At 49.2% G+C, this 15,818-nt stretch overlaps 1 protein-coding gene across 1 annotated transcript; it reads right to left on the bottom strand.

The window, feature by feature from the left end:
- Positions 1 to 398: 398 nt before the first annotated feature.
- On the bottom strand, positions 399 to 13,922 carry LOC119107225 (SLIT and NTRK-like protein 2). The gene is made up of 4 exons (XM_037230637.1): positions 13,840 to 13,922; positions 10,426 to 11,567; positions 8,833 to 8,995; positions 399 to 1,501 (listed from the first exon to the last, which is right to left on the bottom strand). Exons 2-4 carry the CDS (start codon positions 11,565 to 11,567, stop codon positions 1,382 to 1,384), a joined length of 1,425 nt encoding a protein of 474 aa, XP_037086532.1. The 5' UTR covers positions 13,840 to 13,922; the 3' UTR covers positions 399 to 1,381.
- Between the last annotated feature and the right edge of the window lie 1,896 nt (positions 13,923 to 15,818).

The raw sequence follows: 15,818 nt of genomic DNA, 5'->3' as shown, positions 1-15,818 counted from the left end.
TAAATCGAAGGTTTGCTTCATATGCATGTGCAAAGGAAAACCAACGGCTGAAATATATATATATATATATATATATATATGGTTTTTCTGGACTCATTCGCTCTATTATGAGCATAAGGTTGTTTTTATTCTCCTGTACATACAGCGTCGAAAGAGCTAGGACGACCAAAAAGCTTGGTGTTTCGAGATATGAGATGACGAGTTGTATTCCAAGACAGGTTTTCAACTGCAACAAAGCCCGAACCGCCTTCCTTTGTACACAACTCAGGAAGGTTATTACAGCACAAAAATCTCATAACAAACAGGAATGTAGCAAATAAACCGGAGGGCATGATGCAATCATCTGCTCATTTGCTCAACAATAATTTTCTGACTGGTCTTGTCCCTATCATGTTATTCTTCTTCCTCACATTTGGAGTTCCTTCGCATTCATCCTGCTTAAGACAGTGTAGGTAGCAGTTTGTTCTTGCATTTACTTTACGTAAGTTTGCAGCATTAGCAAAGCATTTCAGCAGTCAAAAACTCATCAGTCACAGCAATGTTACCGCCACGCCTCCTAAAAAGCAATCAGTGAAAAGGCACGCTTAAAAGTGCACCACATCACGCACTTCATAACAAGAGAAAAGACCCACGGAGGCTGCTCTGGGGTGCCTTAACTGCATGGTCGTACAGCAGCCCTCACGGGGTCGCGCAACGTCTGCGAGTTCAGGTTATGACACTGCATTGTCCAGCATCAGGTATCCTAAAACTAGTAGATTTTCTTCGCAGATGAGCTCGCTAGCAACTGATTGCTTATCACACCAGCAAAAGCGACACCTCTTACGAAACCAGCAACATTCTGCAGAAGCAGTTGTGTCGTTAGCAGGTTCCCAGAGGCTAGAACGACATATGTTATGCAATATATGACATCTGTGCACTCCTCGATGACTTTTTAAACAAAATGCGTGAGCAAGTCACGAATTCCAGCACTTCATTTAGCTTTTCCGATTGGGAGTGGCATGGTGCAGCACATCACCACCGCACTTGACACCTTTGAAAACACGATCTGCCTGATGGAGGTGCAAGGAGCCTAGTTCTCGCAATTGGTCATGAATCATAACTTAGCCGCCTTGCGGCCACGTGCGGAGATCAGTGAGCGGCTGCACAGTGCTGGTATACGACCGACTACACGACACACGCCTCACGTGAATACAGGCGAGCCTGGACGCAACGGTACGAGCAAAGGCACTCCATTAGCACGTCGGCACGCGCGCACAGCCGGGCCGGGCATGACACGTGCGGCGGCTTCTCCATGAGCGACTCGCGCCCCATGCCACTAAAGTCAGGCCCAGCGCGGCCACGAGCCACGGCCGGGCCATCAACACCGTCACTCCGACGTCAGTCACACTCCGATGTCCTTGTTGTCCCACTCCAAGCCTCCGACCTCCACACGCTCCTTGTTTGTCCTCACGTTGGTGTAGTTGGGCCGGGAAGACACCTTGTCCCTGACCTTCTGGCAGATCTGAAATCACACGCGGCGCGTGGTGACTGGGATATGTCTGGTTGTACCAGCTTAGGAAGAGGTTAGCAGCGTAGACGATGTAGTCAGAGGCCGTTGCCACTAACGTCGCATTTTAGGAAGGCCTCCCAAAAACCACCAATAAGGAAGCTCTCCTATCCTTTCATTATTTTTCAACGTGCTTTAATGTCATGATATCGCAGCCCCCCGAAACACACACACACACACACACACACACACACACACACACACACACACACACACACACACACACACACACACACACACACACACACACACACACACACACACACACACACACACACACACACACACACACCACACACACACACACACACACACACACACACACACACACACACACACACACACACACACACACACACACACACACACACACACACACACACACACACACACACACACACACACACACACACACACACACACACACACACACACACACACACACACACACACACACACACACACACACACACACACACACACACACACACACACACACACACACACACACACACACAACACCAAAGTGAGTTGGAAGCACAACCGTCCCATGCAGTGCGTTTCTACTAGCTCAGTTCGTTTCTACTAGCCCGTAAGGTGCACGTATTAAGGCCCAGTCTACTTAGAGCTGTAAGCCAACTTTATTACGCCAATTTCGATGGACCCGGTACCAAAAGAAAGGTTGCGTATCTTGAACTGATTCATTGGAATCTTTTGTCTACAGAGGCTAAACTCACGGCGTAGTCGGTGAAACTTTTCATGCTTGGTCTAAATTTTCCGATCTGCGGAACATACTGTATGCTCTCAGAGGCTAAATAGGGTGATTGATCCATAATTGAAAGATTGTTCATTCGAGGCTAGCCGGTCTAGAATTTGTCCGTCTTTTGTCTATGGATCAGGCTTACTTGTTGGCTGGCAATCGAGATGTGCTATCAGTGTTATATGTAATATGCAATTCCTTGACAATTTCTCACAATGATTATGCACGCAATTTTTTTTCAAATTCTAAATATATGCAGTGGCATTGCGTCTGCGCCACGCTACCTTTAGTTACAAGCTGATCACCGTTTAGTTCTAACTAGAGTTATAGCCCTTAATTACAAACAAAAGAATAATCTTAAATTGCCTAGTAGAGATCTTTAGAGAGTAGAGGTCCTAGTAGAAGCCCTACATAGGGATATATGTATATATATATGCATATATATATATATATATATATATATATGTATATATATATATATATATATATATATATATATAAAATAGTCTGGTAGAGATCCTTGCTAAGTTACCAACGACCCGGTCGAATGAGAGGGGGAACCTGACTTTCGCATGGCTTAAAATTTTCAGCCAGAATGCTCGACTCACCCAGGATGACGGGCCATCCTCAAGGATATACGAATAGTGTCTCCAACCCAGTGGTCTGTCCCTGACCCCCCGGAAGCCCTGACATCTCGTCCCTGGTCCCTGCTGGTCCCTGCACACCCTACTTTGACCGGTATCTCGATGCATCATAATGGGCTCCAGCAGCCGTTCCCAGGCCTATGGTCGCTGCAGAAATGTGAACTAGCATTTCAGACACTTGTGCATGGTGTCGTGACCCCAGCGTCACGACATGACCTCCTCTGGCCTGACCTCTGTCGTGACCTCAACGGTCTCCGCGGCTCCTTTGGCCTTCTCCTGTCGTGACCTCAGCGGTGTCTGTGGCTCCTTTGGCCTTCTCCGGTTTTTTCATCGCCCCAGATCCTAGCCTCTCCGACCCCTTACTCAGCAGAGGACGTGCTCGGACTTTTCGGTTCGCAAGGATTTTGTTTTGTGCCACGAATGCTTGGAATTATCCTATTCGTTACCTTCACTTGCTGTGGGAACGGTTCTGGTTTTTACGACCGTCATAAATCTTTTCAGCGTACATCCCAGGAAAATAACTGGATCATTGGGGCCTGGATGCGGTAAGTTTTGCAGGCGCTGTATTAGCTTGCTTTCACACCATGAGGTAATGTTCAGTTCATTGAAAAGCAGTGGAAGTCTCCCGATGACCTACTGCTATTGCATGAAAAATGGTCCCAAAAAGCCAAGGTTGCGTCTTCGCAATCCCGGATTTTGGCGGAAAATCACACGGAAAAACAAGAGAAAATTCTAGGAACGATCAGTTTTTCACGGATTTTACGCGATTATGAATGGCAGCGGCTTCATTCATCTGCGTTTAAAGCGGTTGGATAGATTACGTGACCCCGTGGCAGAGTAGGTGTATGACCCATTGGCGACCCAGCTAGCCTGACGACCCGCACCAGAAGTGAAGCCTCAGAAGTACGCCGATAGATGCTCACAAGGTGGCGCACGATCTAGATAATCTAAATGACGAAGTCAGTTATTACAACGCACAATGCGATGCATGCTGCTGAGGGGCGATGGACGCACACAGCGCAGGCCTGGAATGATGTGCCGAAATGGAAACCTTGGGAAGAAGCCGAGATTGGTATGCATGATCCCACCGGCACAAAGGCCACACGAAGAACAGAGAAGGTCAAGTGGAAAACGAAAACAAGAATTAACGACGATTTTAAGGCAGTCGCTCCTTTTACTGCCTGGTGGTACCGGTGTAGCCAAGCCGTTGGTTCCGAGTCGATACCGTCGCGGGTAGCCGAACAATCTCGACAGCTTCGAAATATCGCGCCCTTTGACCGGCTCTGGAGCCCATGCCACTGACATCAGAGACTTTGATCCCGCCCCCTCCGAGACACTCACCATACGATCAGGCAACATCAGAAAACACCATCGAGACTCGTGACATCACCGGCGACGACTAAGCCACCTGTTGACGCCAGCATTTACTTTTGGCGCCGTGCATTCCGCTTGAGCCCTAGAAGATCACTGACGTGCTCAGAAGCCAATGACAGACTTTGAGGTCCTGGATATATATGTGATATTTTGGAAGCTCCGATTGGTTTCTGGCGTCGTCGACGGCTTTCGGATTGCCTGCTTCGTCAGCTTGTGCTTCGTTCGGTGTAAAACTAAACTGACTTTTAGAATCTGCTTGACTTTGAGTTTTTATCATTGCAATCACCTAATCGCCGCCGTCCACACAATTAAAACAAGCCACAACTAGAAATGACGACGACATTGTTGCTTGAACGAGATCTCTGCATATCCATGCGCGCCGCAAGTGGGTACCGTAAAGGCGCGTGGAAAGCCGCGACAAGGCACGCGGCAACGAGTTGTGTGGTGCGCGCACGCCAAAATGCCTGTGTCGTCGTCGTCATTTGATCTTTACCATACACTAAGCTGCTGAGGCTATATGGTGTCGCCTGCCTCTCACCCTGGCAGAAAGGGCGGGCATCGCATGAAATAAGGCACCTCTACCTCTGGTTTTCCAGACGCGCAGCTAAGCCGCTGCACTATCGGCACCCAGAAACGTCTGTGACCCATCATGTGTGACATTGTCATTTGCAGTGTCATCTTGCCCGGTGTGTCGACCCCGAGCCTCGGCTACTTGTGAGGTAACTGTTCAGCTGGTATTCAACAGAGCTGTAAAGCTGTGAGACAGGTGGTTGCAGACTTTCCGGAGAACATGCTGCTCCAGTATGGGTGACGATGGGTCAGCAAGGTGGGGTGGAAGTTGGAGGTACCGGTAAGATCACCGGCTTTGAAGACCGCATTAGGGAGAAATAAAAACAAGAACCAGGCACAATGGAATCGAAAATGCTGGAATCGACCACAGGCAGGTGCACCGTGCCGGTCGGATCAATAGACAAATGGACAGAGTGGATACTGACGCCGTGTTTGCCGCAAGTACACATCTCGTAGCTCAAGCTGTTCTGAACTGAACTGTTCTGGACTGGACAGTGGTGTTCGGCTGAATCCGAGCACAACTACCAGCGACGCCGGATGGCGCCGGGAACGCCAGGTGAGACGCACAGGCCCTCCCATGCGACAGGGGGCAGGGCAGGGTGCCGCGGCCGTGTCCCAACTTGCCCGCCACGCGTGGCCCTGCACCAGCAAGGACCGAGCATAACTGGTCCGGCACGGTACTCGGCACTGACAGATTCCGGTCGACTCTTTCGCTTCCCACTGCCGACCTAACCCTTCCGCATGAAGTCTCGCTTCTCCTCACAGAGCAGCCGTACGTGTACGCTGCAGCAGATGTCGCGCGTCATAGCGGAGGACGCCGCACGACAAGCTTGTTCACACATATCTCTCCCGTGACCTCTCACTGTCATCGTCTTAGGGCGGCGGGACAAGGGCTGCTTGGTTTCGCCACTGGCCGCCTGAGCAAGAGTTCCTGGTCCCCAAAGTGTCTCAGCAGGTGTATGAGTGTTGGTGAGACGTGGATGGTGCTGATAAATAAGCCACGCTTGAGCGCAACCATTGGCTAGCGTAGCCATAGGCAACTATAGCATTGACTAGAACACCGTGTTCCGACCGGCTCAAGTGACATGATAATGAGCAACGGCAATATTGGCATGGTGAAGACAGTGACACCGAATGGCATGTTGAAGCGGACGAAAACAAGGCGCATTTATAACAGCCCACAAAAAGCGCGGAAGCTAGTGTCACGGCGTTTTTATAAAGCCTAGACAATTATACCAAAAAAGCAACAGGATGTAACAGGAGGTAACAGGAAGCCGCACGGACGTTCACGGGGACGATGTCAGATTTTACAGTTTTTTTTGCCGTATCACAGCTGAGCTAAAAAGCAATTATTGTCACCTATCTTAACAAGGACGGCTGATGGACAAGTGCTGATATTGAGCTAAAAGAACAGAAAGTCCAGTCTCTGGATTCGCCCAGTTGCGTTTTGGCAGGTGATATGCCGTGTTCAAGCCAGAGTCCCTGTCGGCTTAAGCGGCTTCCTTCAGTAATTCAGCCCAGCAGCAACAGTCAGACTGAGTCCGAACTGGTGAATACCAGACCGTCCTTAAACCTCTGATCATCTGCGTCACCAAACCTCTGATAATCTGTGTCACCCAGACTTCTTAGCGAAGCTGCCATTTTTCTGGCAGCCAGCGAGACAAGATTTCGTAAATGGGGTAGATGTGACTGCGCTCGTTTTTTGTTGGCGACTCCTGTTCGGCATAATTGTCAGGACTGAGATAAAGCACCTTGTCCAGCCAATCATATTTCATGTTGGTTTGACGCCATCGTGAAAGCCCTGGCTGCGCTTCATAAGCTGTGGTGAAATTTTCCGAATTGGTGAATAAGGTCGGCGACAAAAATGGTCATATTTACGAGAAGTTTAGTGCCACTTTGGCAGAAAATTTCGGTAGCAGCCACGACGAAATAATACAGCATTCTCTGCAAAAACTAGTATGAGGCTTCCATGTACAGATGGAGGCCGCATATTAGTTAACAAAATGCTGCCCCCTGGTAAAAAATTTCGTTATACAACACAAGAAAACCTTTTTTGTAGACTTTTCACTGTACTCGATGGCACCACGGTAGCTTCCTTAGGTTTCATCCCAACTTGACGACAAAATTATCCTATGATTTTTAGTTGGTCGCTCGCTTCGGTGACAGGTCGGCGACAAATCAGTGTATTTCCTATGACGCGGCCGGTCGGCCGATTCGTTGTTTTTGCCAGCCGACTCTTAGGTTGGCAAAAACAGCGAATGGCCGAATCGAAATTACTGACAGAGATTTCGATATGGGGATTTATCTGGCCGCAAGGGCGCGTTTCACCTGTTGCGATGCGGCTGATATCAGGTGGGCGGCGACTTTCAACGCACTGCGATTTTGCGAGGGTTCTCCCCAAAAGACGGCCACGGCTGCGGTTACAGTTGCGGGCAAAGTCTTACCTGTATGTTAAACTTCTGGTGTGAACCAAATGGACGTCGTTCAAAAGGAAATAGCTAGTTTGACATTCGAGGATCTTATGAGCGCAAAGTATGCGCACGTTGCGGAGATATTCATGGAAACCCTTGAAAAGGGACTGAGCGTCCGCGGCCATGGTCGTGGCTACGATTGTGGCCGAAGTCTAACTTGCAAACGACTGCATAGAATTTCACGAGAAACCGTAGAATCTCCCCCGTTCCCCACCCGCAAATGTACCATGCAATTTTGTTGGTAGACGTAGACAAGCCACACATAGCGGAAAACGAGGAAAATCTAGCGATGAGTAAACGATCGAGATATAGCGTAAGACTTCGGCGCGAATAAGGAATAATGAGTATGATTTGTGCCTTCTATGCAGCTTCATTTAAGAACGGAATTGCGAAATGTATGACTATGACCATAACGATGACCACGCTGCATGTGAGCAATCCTGATTTCATGAAGTAAAGGGAGCTCGATATAGGCATCATGGCCTTAAGGAGGCCTGCATGTCAGACGTCATTCTCAGTGCAGCCCGCTACCGGTTCGAGCTTTGTCATGTGTTCTGCTGCCCTGGCTAACGACGTCCTTCGTTGTCGTTATTTTTCGCGATCGAGGGAAGCAAAGTCAACCGTAGATCGAGTTTAAACGTGAGGCCCCCGGCAAATGCCTGCGGTGAATGAACACTGCTGCCGTGATTTGGCTATCCCATAGTCTAGGGCAGGTGCGCCTGCTTTCGTAGCAGCAGCAGTTATCCTGACATTAGTTGAAGGACGTTGTGAAAGGGAGCGTTTTGGTTGTTCGCATGATACTGAAAAATGTGGTGATGAAGGAGGCCTTCGATGATATACTGATTCCTGATGACGCTACTGGGCATGGACTTCATTACCATGTTACGTCATATGACGTCGCGTTACGCTGCTGGCGACAATTTTGCCTCTAGAAGTTCGGCCGGCGACAAAAGTACACTTTTATCACCCCTGGGCGCAAGGTTAGGAGATATTTCGGCTAGGACCCTTATCAACCATAAACCATCCCTGCTGCCCGATCAGCACACACGCTGCCTTTCTGGCTGGTAAGATCATCCCTTTTGAGTTGTTGCCAAAAGAGCTTCCCCGACCACCTAACCCGTCACGCACGGTGCGCTGACAACTAGCCATTAGAGGGTAAGGCCTGCACTGGACGGTTGGGTGATGACATTGCATGACACTTCAAAATCGTAAGGGGAAAATCCCCGGTTTAAGGAGAAATCCCCAGTAAGGAGAAAATTACCAGTTCCGCTGGAATTGCTCTGTTTGGGAGCTGGAATCAGTGTTCGCACCAAGCTGTGGAAAGCGATGGCTCTCATCCCAAAGCACGCTTGCAGATTGGTCCACCGAATTGTTGACATCTCTCGCTCGGGCACGACAAAATACGTTTCACGTTTACCCGCCACCCCCACCCCATTCCACCCTGACGCCAGTAGTCGGTGCACTTACGCTGAACTTCCACGCGACGAAGACGAGAGCAGCCACGATGGCCAAGGCCAGCAGCACCAGGAAGACAGTGAGGGCGATCGAGCCGCCCTTGTTCTCGCACTCAAACTCCTCCGCCTTCAGGGAGGTGACCGGGCGTCCAGCAACTGCCTCCGGCAGCTTACACCTGACAACGTATCGAAGGACTAGTTACACCATAATCCGACCACGGGCGCATTTGTGGCTGGCTAAGTCACATGAGTGAAGGCATCACTAGCATCGTCGGCATCGTTTGCCAGTAACTTCACCTACATCAATGACAACGCCGAGTAGATGGTAAGCAGGCAATCTGACCTGGCCGGGTAGTGTGTGTGTGTGGGGGGGGGGGGCTCAGTTCATCACGCCGCGCTCGAGACATTTCTCAGAATAAGTGGCTGATTCATGTGACAAATTTCTTTGTCGCGGTGTGCATAATGTGAGCATTGGAATATAGCGGGTTTGTGCTCAACTTTGACTCTTAGCCGGAGTCAACTACGGAGTCAGAACCAAACTGGGGAGTCGGAGCGGAGTTGAATTCACTGAAAACATGTGGATGTTGAGTCAGAGCTGAGTCAACTATCCCATCATGGTCAGGGTACAGTTGACCTGATTTCTAACATTTGTGATAGGTATTGTTGAATCAACACAAAAAGACAAATAAACTAAAACGAATGATCATTGATGTATACTAATTTTTCGGTGAGGTCTGACTGCTTAATGTAGATATGTGCTGAGCATTGTGAAAGTTGATAAAAAATAATAACAAATAAGATAAACCGTTGGGATCAATTCCCCAGAGATCAGATCTAAAATTGGTGAAATTTTCTACATTTATCGTCAGAGTCGGTTTTACTTATTTTAAGGAAACCGGAGCCAGGCATGGAGTCGGCTCTAAGTTAAAATTCAGCTTGGAGTGTCTCCTGGTTTTATGTGTGCAGCCAAACCAAGCACTTGAAGGGAATGCTCCAAAGTTAAAGGCATTGGAAAAATCATCGGATTGGATAAAGTGAGCTGACTTATGGGTATTGGTGTACTTATAAGTGGAGAAGGTCGCTCTAGACAACACAACTGATCCATGTGGTTCATATGTTCCGCAATACGTCATTGCGTGATTACGTCACCATGCCTTGCACAACACCAATTTATAGCCAATCGATGGCCGTTATATCTGGAAATCGTGTTCACGAACATTAGATGTGAACGAATCGGCAATTATATTTCGCGTGGTCTTGATCTTCGCATGGCCAATGTAACTGCAGGATTTGAATGGCGTTATTATGGCGTCATGGATGCATAGGTGACCTTGGAAAGGTCTGAACGAAACAGTCCGCATATCTCAGCTGGCATGTAGCTCAGAAACTAGGTAGGTTTAGGTGTTAAGAATGGCGGGCTGTAAACTTCACCGAATGCTTTCCAATGTGACCATTTAAGTTTAAAAACCCATACAAATGTGGAGCACTTCCTTCAGGGTGTGACAGGGTCTAACCAAACAACATTAAGAACAAATCAGTAAGGCATGGTAAAATTAGACAAAACTAATCGCGTCAACGTGCGGCAGCGCTCAGCAGCACAGCTTACTGGAAAAGTGGCTCCTCCTCGAAGAGAAAGTTGCCCTTGGCCACCCAGTCCATCTCACAGTCGCAGGTCCATGGGTTCCTCTCCAGATCGACGTAATCCATGCGCTCCCAGGGCAGGAGGTCGCGACTGATGCGCGTCAGGCTGTTCTCCTTCAGGTCGACGCGCACCAGCCGCGCCAAGTACTCGCCCGAGAGGGTGTCCTTGAATGCCGACTCATCCACCTCGGTCAGCCCGTTGAACTGGCACAGCAGCTCCTCCAGCTCGTCCAGTCCACTGAAAGCGTTCGCTTCCAGGCGGCGCAGTGAGCTCATGGAGCTCAGTATGAGCCGGCGCAGGCTGGGCACCACCGCTAGGCCAGCGCTCGGCACGCTCTCCAGCTTGTTACCGCTCATGTCGAGCGTGCGCAGGCTGGTGGCCTCGGACAGCGTCTCGGCCGGCACGGCCGTCAGGTGATTATGCGGCAGCAGCAGCGTCACCAGCCGCTGGTTGACGGCGAGCAGGCCGGCCGGCAGCGCGGACAGGTCGGTGCTGTCCAGGTCGAGTACCTGCAGATGCGGCAGGAAGATGAATAGGCCTGCGTCGAGCGTCACTAGTGGGTTGTAGTGCAGGCTCAGCTCACGTATGGCCGTGCCGGCGAACAGCTCGGGGTCCAGTGTGCTCAGCTTGTTGAAGCCGAGATCGAGCCGGACGAGATGCTTCAGTCCCTGCAGGGCGGACGGGTCGATCTCCCGCAGCAGGTTCTTGTCCAGCAGCAGCGTCTCTAGAGCGGGCAGTCCGGAGAACGCCCGTGGCGCCAGCACTTCGATTCGATTTTTGGAAAGGCGCGCCGTCGTCACCGAAGGGTTCTGCTGGAACTGACCCTCCTTCACTACCGTCAGCTGATTCCGCTCGAATGACACTGTCGGCGCGCTGGCCGGCAACGTCAGGCCTACGGGCAGGTCAGTGACCTCCAGCCCCGAGCAGTCGACGCCCTGGTACAGGCGGGACGCCTCTTCCGGACAGTCGCACGTGACGCCCAGCGGCGAGGCGTCCAAGCAGAGCAGCGCCGATGAGCCGAACAGAGACTCGTAAATGCCGCTGTGAGCGCCGGCGACCAGCAGCGCGCCGATGACGGCTGCCAGCGGCTTCTGCATCCCAGGCATCTGCCGAGCAGGGCACGCCAATAGTGCGGCGGGCAGATGGCAGCGCTTCCGTCTCCACACAGAAAATATCATAGCTTTTTGCAGTCATTAACTTGGGTTGAGAATCGAAGTTAGTCCCGAAAACATCCTTTTTGAGGCTGGCACTCACCCCTTGAGAAACCCAGGTAAGGCGCTGCATGGTACCGCGCCCCATCTAGAAAACACGCATTCAGTCTCACCGGCAAGACCATCACCCAATGCATGGCAGATGAGGCCGTTTCCATGTTAGAAACACAGCAGTTTCATTTGCGGGACAGATGTTTGCAATTCCAGGACAAGATGAAATATGCCTGCCACAGATGACATACACCATGCCTCGAAAGTACTTCCAAGATGTAAGCCTCCTACTTTGGCACTCACGGCAACATCATACATATACAACAACGTCATCATACACAACTTAGGAATGCAACTAGTTTCAATAAGTGTGCAATGATGCTACGATTGTAAGAGAACATGGCAGAATGTCATCACTCTGAGCAAACGAGCTTTACGACGCATTCTCGGTTTTGCAACAATTACCACGTGTTTATCGGTCGCTGCGAGAAAGGTATTCCAACGTCGATGAAAGAATTCCTTGGTCGCTGGTATACTTATGTATACGTATCATATCTTGGTCGTATGATATAGGATAGCGGCCGATGGTAAAAGCCAAATTAGGAGTGATCCGGCCTACAATGAAATGACTGCAGCTTATCATCATGTAAGTACAAACCTACATGCAACATTGAAACGACGGATTAAAGCCTAGGATCGGACTGCGCAAAAATTGCATCACAGTCGAAACGATTGCCATCATCTTTGCAATTTGCAAGCCAAATCATGTTCGTACTAAATGCTAAACTGATCGGTGCAAAAGTATTTCCTCAAACGCGAGGCCCTCCGCCGTGGATGTAACATCGCAGCGAAAAAGCAGAACCACCGCACCCGGGCGCGATATTTGCCATGAGGCCAAGCCACCTGTCTTTGCAGGCATTAGATACCAGTTTGTTTTTCGACTAGAAAATGGCGTTTATAAGCGGGCCTGCTACCAGTTGACGTCACCATCCACACTCCTGGACGTCTGGTGACGCCACCCTCCACACTCCTGGACGTCTGGTGACGTCACCCTCCACACTGGTGACGTCACTTTCCACACTCCTAGACGCCTGAACACGACAGCAAGCCTCTGACCTCCCCTCAGAAGTCAGCCACATGCTTCAGCAACAACGGAAATGACATCACTCCACGAAGCCATACAATGTGACGCGTATCTTCCGGAAATGTGACACCCTCATCGGATCACTCAGCTAATCCTAGTCCAAATACTAGCGGCTAACAATTGATGGTGCGCGGTCGATGGAAGGCGAATGCACTGGCGGCCGCACGGATGAAACACATGACTATCAAAGCTATGATTCAAGTCAGCGCTTCTCACACCAGCCTAGGCAGGGGTGTTAGCTGTATAGCTGTATGTAATTGAGTTACGTTATCTGCTGTACAGTGTATGCACACGATGATCCATACCCACTCGTATAAAAACCTAGCCGCATTTACTGCTTATGGTCACGTCACAGGTCTGTGAAGTTGAAAACACTACTTATCCTGTGTGCAGCTTAGATATAGTTGAGGAATGTTCTCGACGGCTTGCTTGTATGACCTGCACCACACACATCACCTGAACTCTCCGGAGCATGACAAGTCTATGGTTATAGCGTTCAATGAATGACGGCAAAGTCACAGAAACGTGAGTGGATATGTTTTGTGATAAATTAGCAACTGCTCAACGACATGTGATGGAATTTAGCTCGAATCTGAACGTTACTGACTAGTCAAATCTCAAACAGTGATGTTTGGAAAGTCAGCCCTGCGTTAGTTTGAAGACTTGAGTTTTGAGAACACCAATCAACAGCGCAGCATTGTGGAAGTTTCCATAAATGCTTCCTTCCCATTTTCGGGTGTTCTCTACCACATGAACGCGCTCATGAGACATGTTATATGTGAGGAATTCAGTGTACAATTGAGCACAACTGGCTACGCAGTCGCAGTCGTGACGCCCTCAAATTGATCGCGTTGGCTTCGGAACGTCATTAAATTCGGTGTGAAACGAGCAAATAGTCATGGCATGGCACGCAATTTACCTAGAGGCAGACTTCCTCGTTTACACTTTGGTTATCTCCCACAGGACTTGTACCTTTCTACGTACATCAAGGCAGGAGCAGAGTTCTACGATACACGCTCTCGCTGCGCTCACCTTGGCGAATGGAGGACACGGCTCGAACGGCGGGAAATGGCGCCGAAACTGCCGTAGCGACACGGCGCTATGGCACGAATGGTGCCGGGCGTCGCGGCTTGGTTATCGCTTCACAATCAGCGCAAGAAGCAGATAGCGGAACCTGTGGACGTGTGGACTCTGAATCAGCTCGCATACGATAAGCCTCAGCGTAGGGTGAACTCTGAGCAACGAGCCCTGCCCAGCAGGAGGGCATGGCGGGAGGCGGCCGCCACACATGTGTATTGGAGCCCGCGACACAGGGGTATTGGGAGCCGCGACACAGGAGTATTGGGCCCGCGACACAGGTGTATTGGGGACTGCGACACAAGCGTATTGGGGGCTGCAACACAGGCGCATTGGAGGCCATCACACAGGTGTATTAGGGGCCGCAACACAGGTGTATGGGGGCCGCGACACAGGGGTATTAATGACCGTGACACAGGTGTATTAAGGGCCGCGACACATGTCTATTGGGGGCTGCAACACTGGGGGCTGCCTTAACAAGGTGTTGTGCATAGTTGCCATGTTTTTGTGAGTGGTAAATGACTGTACCGGAGATATGTACTATATTTTTAACACAGGAATACTCTAAGCTGCATGGCAACAACAATATGAGATACACATAAGTTTTTAGGAAATAGTCATCCCATCCCATTTAAGATGTGAAACCAACATCTCAAACTTTGCCATTAAATATCAATAAACAAGCCTAAATGGATGCCTTTGCTGCAGCTGGAAAGGCAAGCAGCAAAACTGGTTGTGTAGGCCATCTATAAATTATGTTACGTTTGGGGAGGAGAGCCTGTTTTGTGGAGCATACGCACGATTGGCCTTGACAGAGGCTGACCATGACAATCAGAATACATTGTTTAAAGCGATTTGAGGTGTTCTGTTTTGTGTGTTGTCAACTTTGTCTGGTGTCAACAAGCTGACACAAATGAATTAAACCAAAGCAGTTGAAACCAGCCCAAAATAAGCTTCATGTTTTTATCACAACTGCTACTGTCAAGAAATAGGTGAGGTGAGTGGAGATGATGGTCAATTTATAGGGCTACTCCAAGTTAGGCTAAGTTGGTAACTTGCATAACAAGTGGCAATAGGATTTTGTAAAAAAAAATCAGTGCCTCACAAATGCTGCTGTGATGCAAATGGTTTCGACAGGATGAGATGAGGTAAGGTTTCTTTACGTTAAGCTTAGTTAGATTGTTTTTATGGAAATAAGCATAAGTATTTTGCAAGAAATAGTGACATGATATTCATATTTCATGACCCTATCTCAACAGAAGCCAGATGTATGTCTGTTGTGTCTGACTTGGTGATGTGTTGATGTGCTGAAGTCCAAGGCTAATTTGTTTGGGTGTTTTATGCTTCCTGAATTTATTGTTGTTGTTTGCTCTTGAATGCCTTGGCTTTGTTTTGTGTCAAGAAGTTAACAAAATTGCGGAAGTTAACAAAACATTGGTGTTACACAGTTTTTGACGCTCATCACATCGGGATGCCGGTAGTGTAGTGGTTGACGCGTCTGCGTTAACCACTGCGCGTCTGGGAAACCAAAGGTACGGCGTTCGATTCTCCGTGGTGCCCGCCCTTCCTGCCAGGGTGAGAGGCAGGCGACGCCATATAGCCTCAGTAGCTGAGTGCGTTGTTAAGTTCCAATGACACACGCTCAACAGAGCGTTAAGAAATTACCATTATTTAATGTATTCTGTTTCACTGTATTGGCCTAAAATGTCAAAATTAAAAAGTTTTGTAATGTTTATGATATCATGTCAGTGACAACTTGGAATCTATGTCTTTGTTTGCTGGAACAGCTCTCAATGACCCATAAGTTTCAACTTTTGTTAACTGAATTTTCCACTCCCGTACGGTATTTTTGCGATGGAATCTTTCGCTCCCACCCTGGTTCAAAAGCTATTTTAGCCCGCTGTGACGTGGAAGTGATGCCAGCAAACCGAACG

This window comes from Pollicipes pollicipes, unplaced genomic scaffold, assembly GCF_011947565.3.
Source record: "Pollicipes pollicipes isolate AB1234 unplaced genomic scaffold, Ppol_2.1 Scaffold_6686;HRSCAF=7923_pilon_pilon_pilon, whole genome shotgun sequence".
Taxonomy (NCBI): Eukaryota; Metazoa; Arthropoda; class Thecostraca; order Pollicipedomorpha; family Pollicipedidae; genus Pollicipes; species Pollicipes pollicipes.
The sequence above is the reverse complement of the archived record's forward strand: the minus strand, read 5'-3'. Positions and strand labels throughout refer to the sequence as shown.